The 19409-nt window shown below is 43.0% G+C and overlaps 1 protein-coding gene across 1 annotated transcript in view; it reads left to right on the top strand.

The window, feature by feature from the left end:
* The window catches only part of LOC126195041 (odorant receptor Or2-like), a 175572-nt gene that overhangs the window by 112578 nt on the left and 43585 nt on the right, over positions 1 to 19409 (top strand). Inside the window, exons 2-3 of the mRNA XM_049933484.1 lie at positions 2092 to 2191; positions 8685 to 8789. Of these exons, the coding sequence (XP_049789441.1) occupies positions 2126 to 2191; positions 8685 to 8789 (171 nt within the window). The 5' untranslated portion in view covers positions 2092 to 2125. The remainder of the gene's footprint in view (positions 1 to 2091; positions 2192 to 8684; positions 8790 to 19409) is intronic.

The following is a 19409-nucleotide window of genomic DNA, read 5'->3' as shown; positions in this document are numbered from 1 at the left end:
GTTGTTTGTCACATGCATTCGTTGGGGAATCATAGTATTCTTCTAGACGAGTTCAGATGTTATTGTCTCAGATGTCTTGTTGGTTATTTGTTTTCCGCTGTTTCAACTCATAGAATACAGCATCATTTTCAGTAATCCATGGAGTGTAGACAGCTTCTTCGTGAATGGCAAATAATCTCCAGAGGTATACAACTCTGCTTTTGTCCATTTATATATAGCTTCAACCATCGCATAACGAAGAACATAAAACGGTTCACTTTCCTATGTATGCCGGTATTAAATTCAATCTCAACGCATCTTCAGAGCTTTTGTGTGTAAATAAAATCTCCTTCACTAACATACATCGGTTCTTTACAAACGAACTATGACAACTTACACAGTGCATGCGTGATCGAACTTCACATGGCCCGACCTCATCGTTGCATACAGTGCTGCACAGAAAAGAATAAACGAAACAACTGAAACTCAATTGTGACAGATCTTGTTAAAAGTCTATGCTCTGCAAATTCTGCATTACTGATAATATCCGAATTTCAGGACTAAAATATCGAGAAACTACACGTACGGAACCCATCATTCGACATTACCATTGAACAAGGTGAGTCGCGTAAGACGTAACACCCCAATTATTCCGTTGGCGATTGCACGTTTCAACAAGCGGTGTTTGGCGAATCATAGCCGACTATGGGGCACATACTTTGGTACATCCACAATAAAATGGCTCAAAAGGCCCTGAGCACTATGGGACTTCTGAGGCCATCGGTCCCCTAGAACTTAGGACTACTTAAACCTAACTAACCTAAGGACATCACACACATCCACGCCCAAGGCAGGATTCGAACCTGCGACCGTAGCGGCCTCGCGCTTCCAGACTGTAGCACCTACAACTGCTGGGCCACCCCGGCCGCCCATGCACAATAATCACAACGTTTATATTGACCGAGATAATGAGGCAAGTACATGTTTTTAAATGGGACGCTATACTTTTCTTACCATCATTCGAGCGCTCTGTAAAAGACGCGTATAGTGATGTAAGGGCATGTTGCTATTGTGATTCAAACTTCGCTTAAAAGGCGCTGGGAAATATTGTACGATTGAAGGTCGAGTCGGTCGGAAGCGGCTGCAGACCGTAAACGCGCCTCGCGCGACCCGCAGGCCGAGTTGCCGTGCTCTACGCAGCATGCACGGCCTACGCTACGTAGGTACATCCTCATCCGCCCTCTTTCAAGCAAAGTTTGAATCACAATAGCAAGATGCGCTACATCACGATATGCGATTTTCCAGAGCGTTCGATTGATGGTTAAAACAATACAGCGTCCCATGTACTTGTCTCATTATCTCGGTCAATATAAACGTTGTTATTATTGTGCCCCATAGTCCGCTATGATTCGCTGAAAACCGCATGCCGATACGTGCAATCGCCCCCGGAATAAAGGGGGTGTTACGTCTTACGTGACTCACCCTGTATAGAAAGACATGATATAATAATTCACGAGTAACTTTGATCACATACTCAGCGATGTGAAATGTCTAACAGACGACGAAGTTAACTTCAAATACTAACCAAACACACTTATTTCATGTAATTCGTGCAGTATAATCTGATGCCAGATTAGGCTCTCGCCGATCGCCTAACTATTCGTCTCCCATCCTAATTTCAGTAACTTACGGTTGAATAGTAACCTGTCGCTGCAGATTGCATTCCTTTGCAAGTAATAATTTTCACATGTTTTAACAAACGCTACAGCCTTGGACGAGATATCTTGAACAGACATTGGTTTTTGAATGTTAGACCTCTCATGGGCCTGATGTTCTTAGGCACGCCCGTGCGTTTCATCGTCTCCATGTAAGCGGAGACATGAGACGAAGACAGTCGTCTGTATTCCCAAGGCTGTTGAATAATTTACTCATTTTTGGCGCCCTTTCGTCGTAATCTCTTGGTATGGGCTTCGTTCTTTGAATACACGTAATATATGTTTTCCAGAATGGCTGCTTCGTCGTAGTTGATTAAACAGCTTCATTATGTATTGTATACTCTTCACTAATAAGAGCATACTCGAAAGCTCATCGTTGTTTTTGGCATGTTGACAGGAATGTTGCGCTACTAGAGCAGTGCTTGGGCCGGATGTTACTGGGACAAAGCCTCTCCCTTGGGACATCTTTCTGCTTGCAGCTGTTCCAGGCCGCAAAGGTAAATTGTGTATCTATAGTTCGGTGGAAATGATATACCATCTACTAGGGTCATACATTTCTCGGTAAACCTTCGAACCGATCTGTTTTGTCCACTGACCTCGTCGTCAAGGGAACCGTGAGGTTCTTCACAATCGAGAACAGATCTTCTTTAATATTCACCTTGTTTTATTATTCAAGTGTGGCCGCAGAAACAGAATTTCTTGTTAGGATGCCACGGGGATGACTGCGGATATATTTGCGTCAGATGTTGAGAGTTTATACGCTACTACGACTTCACTGTATCAAATTCTCATACGATATTTGCCAGATTTGGTACTTTAGCATGCAGACATCGTCTGCAACCCACAGCTTGGACAACATTTCACTTGATTTTTATTGCTTAACGGAACAAAATTGCGCAATTGCTATGATCACAAGACATATGATGAAGTATCGAGATTGCAGACGACGGAATTATGGAAGCGGCTCAGTATCTGCTGTATTAGCTTTTCCAGGAAGGAGTTTCGTAGGTGGAATGTGCATGCGAATAAAATGCACATAATAAAGCAATTGTTGGATTTTATGGAAAATGAGGGTTTGCCTGTAGAATGAAATTTCATGAATGTGAGCAAGGCGTCACCTGAGGGTCTTCGTGTTTCCTCTTTACAAACATTTTTATCTGGATCGATGTGTAGGGCGTGGCCACCTTACGTCGTATTTAGCATCCAAAGGTGGTAACATTCACAAGTTGTTTAGAATTATGTATGAGCATAAATATTTTTCACAGATTACATCTCAGTTTTCCAGGAAATTTACAAAGTGAGTTGATATTCAGGATGGCACGGAAAGTATCATGCTTTCAGAATTGTTTACATAACTTTTAATAAACAAAACATATCAATGGTTCTCTTGTTTACACGAATCATCAGCACGTGTAACTCAGCGAGGGTTCAATACATGTTAGCTATGTCCTACTTGTTGACGTACCACATCTTCGATGTCCATTGTGATGTTTCCGACCACTCCGCAAAACAAGTCATGCGTGATTCTGTGGAGAACTGTTGTGATAGCCACGCGCAGTAGCGTTAGATCACGTGGATTCTTGCGGTGGCCGTCTCCTTCGAAGACCCTACAGGAAATAATCACAGATATTAATATCCGGACTGAATAACGGCCACATTGAACGCCTTGAAAACGTTCTGGATATCGACGGTTATCACACATATCCAGAATGTTCGTGCAGGAAATTTAGAATAACGTTAGTTTTACGAGGGCGAGGTCCATGTCGCATAGGTAACGTTGTTGCTTAACGTTGCGGAAGTTATCGTCATGCAACATGTCGATGTAGCGCACACTGTTAACTGGGCCATTGAAAGAGCTTTGTCAGATGCTTCCATGGCTGGAAATGGCACTCTATTCACTCAATATAAATTTTTTCCCCATGTACATCAGGAGCTTTAACTGCCTTAAATTTGCTATTGTGTCTTCTGTTGTTGCCGTTATCACGTTATCAGAGAATTATCCGTTGTTTTGAATCATGATATCACCATTTACTGGAGCTGCTGAAGTCGCAAAATGTTATCGCAGTGCCCTGTCATTTTCCGTCAGTTTGTACAATATTATAATTTTTTCTGGAAATAATTTCACTCACAAGGGGAAGGCCTCCGACACGGCCAACCGATTCGGCTCAAATTTTGTAGGTCGCTTTTGTACAACCTGAAACGAAGGAATCTAAGATAATTTAGGTCAACACCTCCGCAATTTTGAGAACATCACCCCTAAAGGTTATGACGAGCAATCGACTTAAAATTGGAGGGATCGATGTCTAGTTGTAAATAGAGCATTTTTCATCATAAGGTATGGGGTCCGCAAAACCAAACTTTTCCAGAAATCGAGGAAAGAAACTTTTACAACTGCCGCTTCTTTACCCTCATGCTAAACGCTTTTCGCCATCAGCGGCAATAGCGCAACGGATAGCCGGCACGGTGGCTCAGCGTGTTCGGTCAGAGGGGTAGCTGCCCTCTGTAATAAAAAAAACTGAGTTCATCGATCAACAACGAACTTAAAAGGGTGTCTTACGACGTCCGCCCCGAGCAGTTGCGACGAACAAAAGCGAATGAGATTTAAAAAAAAAAATGGCTGGGAATCGGAGAACCTGGGTTCGTATCTCGAAGAAATCTACTCGGTGTTTTTCTTTTCGTTTGTATTTTCCATATCTCAATTGATAGGGAGAGGAGGGTTAATAAGGTAAGTTAATCAATAAGGCATGATGATAATAATAACGTAGGCAAACTAATTTCCCAAACGCCGTGTGTTAGTAAAGTATTAAACTTTTAAGCCTTGTCACATGAAAACAACTCCGAGTAACAGTGCTGCGAATTCCTCACGAGGGATCACAGATAGCCAACCTCGCGACGCTTGTTTACAGCGAGGCACGGGACGGAATGCACGCGGGGAGAGTTATGTTGCCGCGGTTGCCTCTTCGTCATATCATAGTTGTGAACATGGAAGAGTGCAGCCGTCCAGCATGAGCTTTATAGAAGTCAATCGGAAAGAGTTGTTTTCCGTCATTAGGCTGCCGCGAACCTCGTGGATACATGTAGTTATTTTTCTATCGTTAATGCGCCGAATGAAATACGTTTTGAGAATTAATACAGTGTTCTTCCATAAGTAACATATGGCAAGTACTGTATGCAGTTTGTAGTAATTAGCTCGTTTGTTTATGCCGTAGTAACTAGTTATTGTTTGTTGTGTCATATCTTTCAGGTGCATAATCTCAATAATGGAGAATGTACACCCTTCGACTAGCGCTGTAATATATAGTCGGGAGCCTGTCACAGGCGATGGTAAGCGGGAAGTTACCGACGCTGTGTTTTGGTTTGTAGAAGTGTTGCAAGACAGATGCATTATCAATGCACTACCGGAAGCACGCAGTTCTGTTTCTTGGCGTTCCAGATTGATAGGAGCGTCTGTCGTCGAGCGCTTATTGGATTTGACGAACGAAATGACTTTTGTTGATACTGAAGTACAATACCATGAAGACGAAGCAGAAGGTGATTCAGTGGAAGATAACCCAACTAGTGAATTGCAAAATGGTCATAACATTTTGAAAATCTCCACGTCACTGGGAATATGTGCTTCATCTGTTCCCGATGAGTATTAAGAACCGGTTACTAAACGATTGAACTACGGCGCTACACCCCTTGAAGTAAAAGTAAAGGCTGTAGCGCTAGCCAGGAATCATCCAAACTGGAACATACAAACATTGCAAAACAATGGAGCAACAACAGCCCTGAAAAGGAAGAAGGACTTGAAATTGTGGGAAAGTGATATCGTTAAAGGAGGGACAAGATACGACGAATACCAGGCGATAAATAAGTGGACATACGACAGATTTGTCGAATCTCGTTGTCGTAACGAGAATTTAACAACGAGAATACTTCAGGAGTGGGCTGCAGGTGCAGCGCTTCAATATACGGCCAACAAGGATTTTACGTTTGCTGCATCATTATCTTGGGCAAGAAATTTCAAATCGGAGTATAAAATTCGTCAACGGCACGTCACTAAATACGTCTCTCATAAGGAGGTACAAAATATAGTAGATATACAGAAAGTGGCGGCTCTTTTCAGCACGCAAACGGTGTCACGTATGGCCGATTTTAATCGTGATTATGCGATCAACACCGATCAAACAGGATGCGAGAATCGGGTGAACATTCGACGCAACTTTATCGCATAAGGGAGAAAAAGTTACCCTTGTCGCAGTTGGTAGTAAAAACAAACTAACACATTCGTACACGGCGCAATATGCCATCACAGCCTCTGGAAAAGTGTTGCCTAAGGTTTTCCTGTGTTTACAAGGACGAATGTCACATTTGGTCCTCGGGTTATAGAAGAGGTCAATCGTTTAACCGACTCGTTGAAAAATGTTTACATTACCTGCTCCATATCCGGGAAACTGACGAATGCGATTTAGAGAACATTTCTTGAGAATGTTTTAAAACCATACGTTTCTGATACCAGGTTTTGTCTAATATTGGATTCCTGGAGTGGACAAATTACTGCTACAATATATGACACAATGTTTATAGATGGCGAGGGTCAGCCGACGTGCACAGTAAAAGTAATACCGCCAAACTGCACACATGTATGCCAACCGTGTGATGTTTATTTCTATCACCAGGTTAAAAATTTTATTTCCAGGCTTCAGAATTGCAGTGTGCTTCTGAAAACCCAGCGGGAATTGCACAACCGCACGGATGCAATAACTATTCACAGCATAATTCATAACCAACTTTCAGCACCGATTTTTCATGCAATGATATCGTATGCGTGGTACGCATCAAAATTAATTCCCGAAAACGACAAATTTTTAAATGTAACCCAAGTTTGTTTTCCGCCGACTCCTCGGAAGAAACAATGTAGCTGTCGAACGATTGCATTCATTAGATGTTCTTGGTGCCGTGAGTGTATTTGTTTCGAATGTTTATATGTCAAGTACCACCCATATAGTTGTTCGAAGTGAGGACACTTAACGTTGACTGGAAGAGCCATTCTAAAGTGATCTGGAGTATCATTTTAGTTGTTTACTATCCCAGGGGTTTGAGAAATTTATTTGCCTACCTTATTATTATCATTCCTTATTGATTTACGTACCTCATAAACCCTCCTCTCCCTATCAATTGAGATGTGGAAAAATACAAACGAAAAGAAAAACATCGGGTAGGTTTCTCCGATCCCCAGCCAGTTACCTTGGCCGTTGCGCTATCGGTGCTGCCTGCGAAAATGTGTTTACAATGTGGGTACAGAAGTGGCAGTTGTAAAGGTTTCTTACATCGATTTCTGGAAAAGTATGCGTTTTCGGACCCCATACCTGATGATGAAACATGCTCTATTTACAATTATCTATCGTTCCCGCCATTTTTGAGTCGGTTGCTCGTGATAACATTTAGGGGTGATTTTCTCAAAAACGAGGGGGTGTTGACCGAAAATATCTTAGATTCCTTCGTTTTAGGTTCTACACAAGCGACCTGCCAAATCTGAGCCGAATCGGTTGGCCGTGTCTGAGGCCTTCCCCTTGTCAGTATGAAGTTTTGTCTTAAGAGAACGACGTGAGATGCATTTCGGATGAAGCCCCCCTCACGGATGTCGTGGGACTTTGTGTCAATGTCATTCTCATAGCATCGCTATCCTCTGGAGAGCGGGGCGTGTTGGAAAGAGGCCGCTTTTGCTCTAAAATACTGCCGTTATCTTCATATTTTATGGTTAGTCGATAAATTGTGTGTATGCAACGGGCCCATGTCGTACAAAAATCAACACCAAAATATCGCTGAGTCTCTGCCGCACTCTTCGGTTTCGCGTAAAGCAGCACAGTCTTCACTTTCTGGTCTAGCGTCAAGCGGTCTTTGCTCACCATTTTACTGGGTTGAAGCGGTGGGGATACGCATGCATGATACTGACAAGTGCTGTGTTCTGATGAACCATGCGTGAACTACGGCTTCTTTCCGATGAACTATGCACAATCTACGGCCATATGGCCCAACATTCCAACATTTGCAACCTGAAAATGCAGTTATTATTAGGCAATGTCAGTTTATGACATTTCTATCAAAACAAGTTATACATTTTTAACAGCGTATGAGACATTCCTTCCGCTCTTATTGCCCGGGACAATTCGGAAAACTGAACTTATGACAAACAGCTTTACTGTTTACAGCTGTACACTTAGTTAAAACCATTGCGCTCGCATTACACTTTTCTACGTAGCAGCTTGTTCGCTTCTTCTTATGTGAGTATCTGTAAATGAAATGTGTCTGAATGACAGCGTGAGAGGTGGTGGTGTACGGTTTGAAAATTTCTTCTATATTCATATTTATTCATACTTTAAACAATTCTGTTTTAAAGGAGCACCTACTTCGAGATACAAACGTTTCTCCCAAAGCTAATCCTGTATTAAGTGTATGTACTTTTCGTAAAATCTGTGATCTCTGTCAGGCATGAATCACAGCAGTATTTCAAATACTTTTCAGTAAAGGCATGTCGTTTTCTCTCAGACTGTCTTCCATTTCCTCTATATCCATTACGACAGACACAGCAGACGTTTCTTCTAATTTAGTGTGATATATGTTAAATTCTACATCTTTACATATTCAGATAACATAACAAAGTTAAGGTGAAAGAGTGGTCAGAAACATAGCTCTGCAACATGTATATTCATTGTTCTCTGTTATTCATGGTGCTTTAAATTATTACTCCACTATTGAATGAGTAAATAATTTTTAACATATAACAACTCATTTGAGCATTTATTGATCATCTGCATCATTATAGGAATAAAAAGCATGGATATTTAGTTCTCTTTTTAGTATCATGTTAGGACATTTACATTTTACATTGTTTTTGATTACGTACTCGGGAGACGAGCATTGGGGGATGTAAAATGTAGTGATTTGCATGTTTTCTTGTTGATGAAGGGAATGGAGGAATTAATAAGGAATTTACTTTATTTTCAGAGGGCTAAGGGTGTGCAAGAAGTTGGTAAGGCTGGTAGCTATCTGATGCTAGTATTATCTGTGCTGTTTATGTACTGCTGGTTCGGGGACGATCTTATTTCGGAGGTATGTACCAGTTTTGATAAATGATAAAAAGTAAATTGATTAATGTTGCGAGAATTCTTTCTGTTTAGTATTATATTTTACTTTTCTTTTTCATTGTAGTCTGGTAGAAATGTTTCAACTGGCCTTAGTTTGGTGCTTGAGTCTGATGATTGGTGTTATAGAGTCGGCAACTGTGACTAGTGCTTGTCTAGTGTAATGCTCACTCGGTGTTGTTGATTATGTCAGTGGAAAAACAGATAAGATGAATCCTGTTGTTATTATATGACCTATTCCTGATGAACAGCACCAAGTGGGTCAACCGCCTTAATGTTCCCATTGACAAAGGGCTCTCTGTCAATCAGCTTCACTCTTGGTCTCAGCAGGAGTGGTATAAAAAGGCGAGTGGTCTTATTAGTTACCAGGAACTTCGTCATTACACTATGAACTGTGCCACCTAAAAGATGAGTAACGCTAAGCAGACACTGGACCGTATAATGTGATCACAGCATGATACATCATTCTCTGTATGTTTAAAAGCACCATATGTCCACAAGAATCTCCTTCCAGCTTCGTCTCTAAGCTTTACGAGTAAAGCATCACATATCAAACAACATCTGCCTCCGGCACAGTCGCTCTCAGGAAACTGGTTTAAAATTCCTTCACTCGTTTCAAAAGCCTTCTGTTGAGTCGAATGGAAACAAAGAGGAGAAAATTTGTAGACTTATGCAGACAGCACTTCTTCCGCAATTCTACTGCTCTACCCTGTAGAGATTCGGAAGTAAAGTACTAGGACCCAAGTACACTAAAACAGTTTAACTAAGCTGGTATCCTTGGATTTTTCATGAATCGGTATTTCATGACATTTGTGAGATTTTTAATAGTGTATGGAGAAAAATTAGCGACATATTTCGGAGAAATAGAATAGAAGGACAGCTTGCAAAAGATAAAATATCTCTGCCAAAGTGAGGAAATGGGTTCTGTATGATCAGCTGGCTTACCTGGATACTAGAGATGGGAAAAAGCTTTCTTTCCAGAGTACAGATTAGAACTCGTCACTCACTGGAATGACATACTTCTTTTTCATGACTCCGTACTCACTCACAAAAGTAAATAAAAGGAAGACACGTGGATTTTTTAATTCAGGTCAGTAAGCCTGTTTCTTTATGTGATTTGGTCCTATCTTGAAAGAACGTACAAAGATATTTTGTGTTATGTCTCTACAAACTTTGAGAGATAAAATTTTTAAATATTGTCTGCCACAAAAACTAAAAATATTACAAGAAAAATTCTAAATACACTCCTGGAAATTGAAATAAGAACACCGTGAATTCATTGTCCCAGCAAGGGGAAACTTTATTGACACATTCCTGGGGTCAGATACATCACATGATCACACTAACAGAACCACAGGCACATAGACACAGGCAACAGAGCATGCACAATGTCGGCACTAGTACAGTGTATATCCACCTTTCGCAGCAATGCAGGCTGCTATTCTCCCATGGAGACGATCGTAGAGATGCTGGATGTAGTCCTGTGGAACGGCTTGCCATGCCATTTCCACCTGGCGCCTCAGTTGGACCAGCGTTCGTGCTGGACGTGCAGACCGCGTGAGACGACGCTTCATCCAGTCCCAAACATGCTCAATGGGGGACAGATCCGGAGATCTTGCTGGCCAGGGTAGTTGACTTACACCTTCGAGAGCACGTTGGGTGGCACGGGATACATGCGGACGTGCATTGTCCTGTTGGAACAGCAAGTTCCCTTGCCGGTCTAGGAATGGTAGAATGATGGGTTCGATGACGGTTTGGATGTACCGTGCACTATTCAGTGTCCCCTCGACGATCACCAGTGGTGTACGGCCAGTGTAGGAGATCGCTCCCCACACCATGATGCCGGGTGTTGGCCCTGTGTGCCTCGGTCGTATGCAGTCCTGATTGTGGCGCTCACCTGCACGGCGCCAAACACGCATACGACCATCATTGGCACCAAGGCAGAAGCGACTCTCATCGCTGAAGACGACACGTCTCCATTCGTCCCTCCATTCACGCCTGTCGCGACACCACTGGAGGCGGGCTGCACGATGTTGGGGCTTGAGCGGAAGACGGCCTAACGGTGTGCGGGACCGTAGCCCAGCTTCATGGAGACGGTTGCGAATGGTCCTCGCCGATACCCCAGGAGCAACAGTGTCCCTAATTTGCTGGGAAGTGGCGGTGCGGTCCCCTACGGCACTGCGTAGGATCCTACGGTCTTGGCGTGCATCCGTGCGTCGCTGCGGTCCGGTCCCAGGTCGACGGGCACGTGCACCTTCCGCCGACCACTGCTGACAACATCGATGTACTGTGGAGACCTCACGCCCCACGTGTTGAGCAATTCGGCGGTACGTCCACCCGGCCTCCCGCATGCCCACTATACGCCCTCGCTCAAAGTCCGTCAACTGCACATACGGTTCACGTCCACGCTGTCGCGGCATGCTACCAGTGGTTAAGACTGCGATGGAGCTCCGTATGCCACGGCAAACTGGCTGACACTGACGGCGGCGGTGCACAAATGCTGCGCAGCTAGCACCATTCGACGGCCAACACCGCGGTTCCTGGTGTGTCCGCTGTGCCGTGCGTGTGATCATTGCTTGTACAGCCCTCTCGCAGTGTCCGGAGCAAGTATGGTGGGTCTGACACACCGGTGTCAATGTGTTCTTTTTTCCATTTCCAGGAGTGTATTTATATGGAATGGAAAACTTTTAAGAGCGAAGACTGATTCTTGTTACATTTTGATATTTATATTGGATAAAACGCTGTGTACGAATTATGACGCAACTATAATTCCAGTGTATCTGCAGTCATCAGTTACAGTCCGTGTTACCATATATGTACTCAAAAGGGAAAAATTTATTAGTATTGTCGTTTACAAATAAAATTTGACCCTTTTCAATCTATGTGAGTCTGTTTCTCTTCGCAGTGCATATTTGTCCTCCTTTTTAAAATATTCATTCACTGAGTACTCTTGTTTTTGTGATACATAATACTTTTACTACCAAGTGATACAGCGTTTCCCACAGAAATTGTCTTGTTTCTGACCAGTTTAAAGGATCGCTGTTTCTAGGCAAATATCCCTGTCCTAAATATTTGTCGAATTCGACAATTGTCATACTTTTTGTGTCGTGACTGACTCGAAGCTGATCAATAGTTCCGTCAAACTTCTCCCACGCTGAAGAAGTCTCGTGCACTGCGGTGGTAACTTGTTGAGAAATGAGCTGTGTTCTTTCTTGTTGAACAACCACGCAACAGCTTTCATATAGCAGTCCTGAAATGTTCTGCCTGCTGAAAATCTTTGCCTTTTGAATTCGGGGTCCAGTAACATTGACTGACCAATCAGTTCGTTTTTTGAGATAACACCAAACCGCTCTAATAACCCTCCAAGGAAATTATAAACCAATGAATCTGTTTCTTGAGGACACTCTTTATTTTTTCTGTACAAGATTTTAGTTAAAATTCTGTTAATATGGGCAAGATTTTCATTTTCGAAAGCGAGACTACTTTCTCTGAGGACACCTCTATGGTTACCTCATCGAAAACTTTCAAAATCTGTAAAGCCTGTTGCATTTTCTTCCAAGTCTGTGTCTTTTAAGTTTCAGGTGATCGATTTCCCACCTAAATAGCGAGGTAAGAAATTATGGCATCTTTATTTAAAGTAACTCTTTGCAACATTTCGTTAGTAGAGTTCCATTTAGTAGGAACATCTTGTTCCAATTTCAGAGGGCATTTCTCTTTTGATTTTCTTACATTTCAGCAAATTTGTTTAAAGCCAAGGGCTCTCCCTGAAAAACACTTTTGACTCGTCAACGGTTTTATGTATGGACTTCTGAATTTCGTGTTCCACAGTCAGATTTAAGGACTATGCGAAACATGGAATACGTTCAAGTTTGAGAAGCATGGCAGTTAATTTCATATTTGACGCATTGTCTTTTATTATGGAAGTGATTTTAAAACTGCAATTGTATTTGACAATAACAGACTTTCACCTGGTTGAGATGTTTTCTGCAATGTGTCTGTCTTCTAATTGTGAACAATGTAAAAGGTATGACTTTAATTCACTCTTCTCATCTATGAAATGTCAAGTGAGAGTATAAAAACTAATGTTATTTACACACGTCCACGCATCGGACGTAAGGCGGATTACCTTTGCGGTGGCCAAATCATTTTCATTCTTATCGAATAACTCATGATACAAACTAGGATATATATATATATATATATATATATATATATATATATATATATATATATATATATATATGTGTGTGTGTGTGTGTGTGTGTGTGTGTGTGTGTGTGTATGTGTGTGTGTGTGTGTCTTGAACTAAAAACAAAGGATGGTAAATCATTATGAAAGGCTGTACATCTAATGCCATACATTTATATAAGATGAGCGGGTCTAAAAATTAAAACACTTACTTATTGGTTGTTGTAAATGGAAAGTAGTTGGGGCCGAGGGCATCACAACGCGAGATACATCAGGACTTGATCCAGAACCTGACGATACTGATGGCTGGATACGACGTGGGACTCAATCTGCCTTTTGATAGCATACCTTCACCCGTGGTTTAAGCTGACGTCAGTGAGGAACGGACACGAGAAATGATGTCTCGAATTATCTGCCGACATTAGCGGCAATTTCGTTTTCATTCCGTTTTGGTAAAACCGTACCGTACATCGCTCGTAATTCTTGCAGTTGAAGGCAATGTGGTTGACTAATTGTCGAGCAGCACTGAAAAATACGCTGGAGAAATTAAAATATTTACTATTAACATAGACATTTTAAATTGTAAAAGCTGAAAGTGACAATAAGTATACAAGGGTTGAAACTTAAATAGTGGCAACTATTTATATACAGCTGGTACAAAATAGATACGTGTTTCAAAGTTTTGTTGACCTTCAAAGTAGTCATTAGCATTGTGTATAACCCGTTGCTCGAGATGCGGGTGCCGTAGGGCACTCTTAGCAGTGCCAGTTTTGTTGACAGTTCGAGCGGCGCGGTCTATTCGTTCAAATAGCTCTAAGCACTATGGGACTTAATATCTGAGGTCATCAGTCCCCTAGACTTAGAACTACTTAAACCTAACTATAGTAAGGACTTCACATACATCCATGCCCGAGGCAGAATTCGAACCTGAGACTGTAGCAGCAGCGCGGTTCCAGACTGAAGCGACTAGAACCGCTCGGTCACAGCGGCCGGCCGCGGTCTATTGCCCGACGAGTTTGTAGCAGTTCTGAAGTGAATGCCGTGATGTGTTTCCTTCAGTTTAAACATCGAGTCGTAGGTCGTAGGTTGTGTTCCAGAAATGAACACCATAGAGACAGAACTGATGACACTTTTTGCAGGACCTGACCATCACTTTGCAGGACAATGCTCAAGCACGTACACTGCATGCTGTTACTGATTTGTTTGACTGATGGGGCTGCTAAGTGCTATACCACCTACTGCACTGCTCTCGTAAGTTCAACTCAATTTCTAAACTTAAGGAAACACTTCACCGCATTCGCTTCACAACTGTTATAAATTCGTCGGGCAATAGACCGCGCCACTCGAACTATCTTCACAACTGGCACTGCTAAGAGTATCCTACGTCTTCCACGTCGTTGGGGACGGGTTATACACAATGCTGGCGACTACTTTCAACGTCGGTAAAACTTTGAAACACTTATCTATTTTGTACCAGCTGTAAATAAATAGTTGCCACTATTAAAGTTCCAACCCTCGTACATGAAGCACAGTCTGTTATCATAAGTTATAGTGTAGAATGTAGGACGTTGTGATCTGTGAAACCTAGACCTACAATCGTGGAGTTGTATCATATACAAGAAAATTTGAAACAGTCGTTGTGTCTAAGGAACGCGCTAACTGACAGTACGCGAAGATTTCATTGCTGAAAGATATAAAAATTTTAAATAACATGATATCAAATTTGGACTACATTGCGTGTGAACAAGAGATAGCAGGATAACAGTGCGAATAAATACTGTAAAAAACTATTGCAAATGAACTCTAAGGCGTGTGCTTTAGGTGCTACGAACTTGTCAACTCATGCAGCCTCTTGTTCTACCAGTGTGTCTGTATTGTTTCTGTGGAACACAGTTGGACATCACTTTCAACTCATTTCAACGGACTCTGCCATATACACTCCTGGAAATGGAAAAAAGAACACATTGATACCGGTGTGTCAGACCCACCATACTTGCTCCGGACACTGCGAGAGGGCTGTACAAGCAATGATCACACGCACGGCACAGCGGATACACCAGGAACCGCGGTGTTGGCCGTCGAATGGCGCTAGCTGCGCAGCATTTGTGCACCGCCGCCGTCAGTGTCAGCCAGTTTGCCGTGGCATACGGAGCTCCATCGCAGTCTTTAACACTGGTAGCATGCCGCGACAGCGTGGACGTGAACCGTATGTGCAGTTGACGGACTTTGAGCGAGGGCGTATAGTGGGCATGCGGGAGGCCGGGTGGACGTACCGCCGAATTGCTCAACACGTGGGGCGTGAGGTCTCCACAGTACATCGATGTTGTCAGCAGTGGTCGGCGGAAGGTGCACGTGCCCGTCGACCTGGGACCGGACCGCAGCGACGCACGGATGCACGCCAAGACCGTAGGATCCTACGCAGTGCCGTAGGGGACCGCACCGCCACTTCCCAGCAAATTAGGGACACTGTTGCTCCTGGGGTATCGGCGAGGACCATTCGCAACCGTCTCCATGAAGCTGCGCTACGGTCCCGCAAACCGTTAGGCCGTCTTCCGCTCACGCCCCAACATCGTGCAGCCCGCCTCCAGTGGTGTCGCGACAGGCGTGAATGGAGGGACGAATGGAGACGTGTCGTCTTCAGCGATGAGAGTCGCTTCTGCCTTGGTGCCAATGATGGTCGTATGCGTGTTTGGCGCCGTGCAGGTGAGCGCCACAATCAGGACTGCATACGACCGAGGCACACAGGGCCAATACCCGGCATCATGGTGTGGGGAGCGATCTCCTACACTGGCCGTACACCACTGGTGATCGTCGAGGGGACACTGAATAGTGCACGGTACATCCAAACCGTCATCGAACCCATCGTTCTACCATTCCTAGACCGGCAAGGGAACTTGCTGTTCCAACAGGACAATGCACGTCCGCATGTATCCCGTGCCACCCAACGTGCTCTAGAAGGTGTAAGTCAACTACCTTGGCCAGCAAGATCTCCGGATCTGTCCCCCATTGAGCATGTTTGGGACTGGATGAAGCGTCGTCTCACGCGGTCTGCACGTCCAGCACGAACGCTGGTCCAACTGAGGCGCCAGGTGGAAATGGCATGGCAAGCCGTTCCACAGGACTACATCCAGCATCTCTACGATCGTCTCCATGGGAGAATAGCAGCCTGCATTGCTGCGAAAGGTGGATATACACTGTACTAGTGCCGACATTGTGCATGCTCTGTTGCCTGTGTCTATGTGCCTGTGGTTCTGTCAGTGTGAGCATGTGATGTATCTGACCCCAGGAATGTGTCAATAAAGTTTCCCCTTGCTGGGACAATGAATTCACGGTGTTCTTATTTCAATTTCCAGGAGTGTATTTCAGAGTATCGACATCCATGTCTTTCTTCTAGCGAACGTGGAGAAATGGCCCAAGCCAAGCATGCTCTTCAGTTCTGTAAACTTAGACTCAATTGTCCTAAGACACCAAAGAAGTAACAGATGAGAAGGTGCAGTAGCGACATGCGAACGCTTTGACTTACTGCCTATAGTGTTACTTACATCCAGTGTTAATGAAGAAAAACAAGTCGAAAATATGTTTGTAAATATAAAATCCCTTAAAAAATTGTCCTAATCTCCATCCTCTACTGACGTCCGACAGTAGGTTTGTATAGCTTGTTTCACAACTGACCTTTCAGAACTCAATTCGACTTAGGAGCATGCAAACAATGCTAGTAGTACAAAAATATTCTGTTCCACTTCGAATTTCAAGTGTGTAATTTGTTCTTCAAATGAACAGTGCTCAGCTTGCAACTACCCATAATGCAGCCTGTACTCACACTCTCACACATATATTTGCCACGAAATCCACAAGCAAAGAAATTCGTACCAGGAATCAGCTCACAACATTATATTTATAACTTTATCTCTAAAATATCCAAGGAAATAACCTCAACTGACAACGTACCAAGACCTTAAGTGTATCAGTGTAAATGAACTTGCAGTAGAGGCGGAAGAGATAATTTGGGAGACAATTTCCATTCGATTTCAGGACTTGGTAATCAAATTCCATGTATATACTACCAAACTAAATCGATTACACAATAAATATACTCCACGGAAGACCGGAAACCTGAAGGGAAAACCTGCACCTTGGTAAACGGAAGAGTTCATGAATCTCGGAGACACTGAACATAGCACCTACGTACGACCTCCTATTATTGAAAATAAAATTGATTACGAGCAGAAAGCAAACAGAGTCAATAAATCGGAGAGAAACGATAACTAAGGCATGCCAGTATATTAATCAAAAGCGCAAAGACCAGATGCTCTATGGAAAACCTTATGTGATCCATAGAAGTATAGGCAAAGTAGAAGCTGTAGCTGATCCCTTTGTCCCAATGAAGGAACTAGACCAGTACTTTACTTTAGCGATAACGGTAACTGAACGGTAAATAAAACGGTGACTTAGTCAATATTTCAAGGAGTTAAATGATGGTACCCGCCTAAAATTATGTCTTGTGATTACAAGGCCATCGGAAGTCCTTTAGATCACCTTTTACTATACAGGACGGCCAAGCACTCCAAAAGATCAAAATTATTTTTTATCCATTCTTTTCACAATAATTGCTGCTCCCTAAACCTTGAAGCTCTCGCCAGGACAACACAGCAGAAACACTCGTTCCCATCAGAATGCAAGTCCTAGAACTCCGATTGCTAAGAAGAGTAGTTAGATAAATTCTTGATTATAATTATTACCAAGTGGGCAGAGGATAGATAGGAAGATTGAGGAAAATCATCAGTTTCAGCCATGTACATTTTTATTTGTATTCAGTACATTGACACTGTTTATAACACACCACAATAGCGCAGATGAAGTCGAGTCGCATAATTTCATACAGGACACGTTGTCTATCAAGTCGGGCACCTACCTCAAACTGCCTTACACAACCTACCTACATCCCAGCGCATGCGTGTCGGGTAAGATATCTGTTATTCTGTCGTTCTCTTAGCGCAAACCATAAGTCCTAGAGAAGAAATGAATAGGACCTTTTAATAGGAAATTTAATGTAGTTTAATTTTGTATGGCAGCACGGTTTCGCTGGGGACTGCGGATTTCGAGTTATTCAAGAAAAACTTAAAAAAGTAGCTGTAAATGTGTTCCATCTCAGAAAAAATTTGGAACAGGACATATGTCCATATTTAGTTTTTTGCTTCGAATGATTGTTCCTGTCACATCCCTGATCATTGACCATTGCCCTGAGACAAACTGTGCTCATTGACTACTGACTACGTTAAAATAATTATGTGTTAAACATAACGTTATTTTTTTAAAAATCTGAACTCTGATGGAGAGATGCTCAGTCAGGAAAGCGAGTTGCAAGCTGTCACTGTGCCAAGAGAGCAGAGAACAAAGCGACCCTCACGTCGCCATGTGATCTGCTCTCTGCAATCACATCTGTGAGAATGGTGAGGAGCAGCGTGATGCCTTGCAGTCCGATCCTTGAGAGTGGTGGGGAGAAGTGAGCCAGTGAGCTACATTGTCATCCGGTCAATGAGATTGGTGAGGAACAGCGACCAAGTGCGGCGTCTTGGCACCGATTGGTGAGAGTACTCGCAGGACCGAACTATTGGGAGTAGACTGATGCCTGGGTCACTTTGCGATATGCTCCCACCACACGGTGGCTGAAGATCGCAGCTTATATGGTTTGCTAACAACACATTCCAATTGAGATGCTGAGTAAAAGGATAAGAAATACCAACTGACTCAAAAGTTTGTAAACGTTTATTGAGCTTCTGAAATGTGAGGTTTTCTTTACAAATCACGAGGAGAAACATGACGCAGGAAGTGCTTTCTACGTTAACGTGCCGTTCTAAAGAACCGAGTTTTGTTAGCCTCAGTAGCTACAGGGTCAGTGCAGTGGAATTCTAAGTGAAGGGACCGAGGTTCTATTCTTGGCTGGGTCAGAGACTTTTCTTCCCACACGTGGACTCAGTGTTCTGCTTACTTTCATACTGTTATAATTGTCACACCTATTGGAATGGCCGAACGTGTAGGGTCTCACACCCAGTAAATTGAAAAAGGGAGCATTCTCTATTTTCTGTGTTGTTTTCTTTGATGAGAAAAGCTTCACACACGAATAAGGTATGCAAATGCTCACATGCACATTGTCTATAACACATTTTCTGAAGCTTGAGAAACGTTTTCTTGAGGATGTGGCGTGGTAGCCTACCACAGAATTTTCGTTCCGCTCACTACAGCTACCAGAGACTCATTTTGAAATCAGATGAGCAACCACTTTTTTTCCGAATCACCTATCACCCACTCCTCAACTGAGAAGCAGACTGGCCATCTCTATTGGACACAGTTCAACACAAAAGTCAATAAGCAAATTAGTTGATTTTCTGTTTACTACTTT

This window comes from Schistocerca nitens, chromosome 7 (assembly GCF_023898315.1).
Source record: "Schistocerca nitens isolate TAMUIC-IGC-003100 chromosome 7, iqSchNite1.1, whole genome shotgun sequence".
Lineage (NCBI taxonomy): Eukaryota > Metazoa > Arthropoda > Insecta > Orthoptera > Acrididae > Schistocerca > Schistocerca nitens.
Note: the sequence above shows the minus strand (reverse complement) of the source record. Positions and strands in the feature narration are given on the sequence as shown.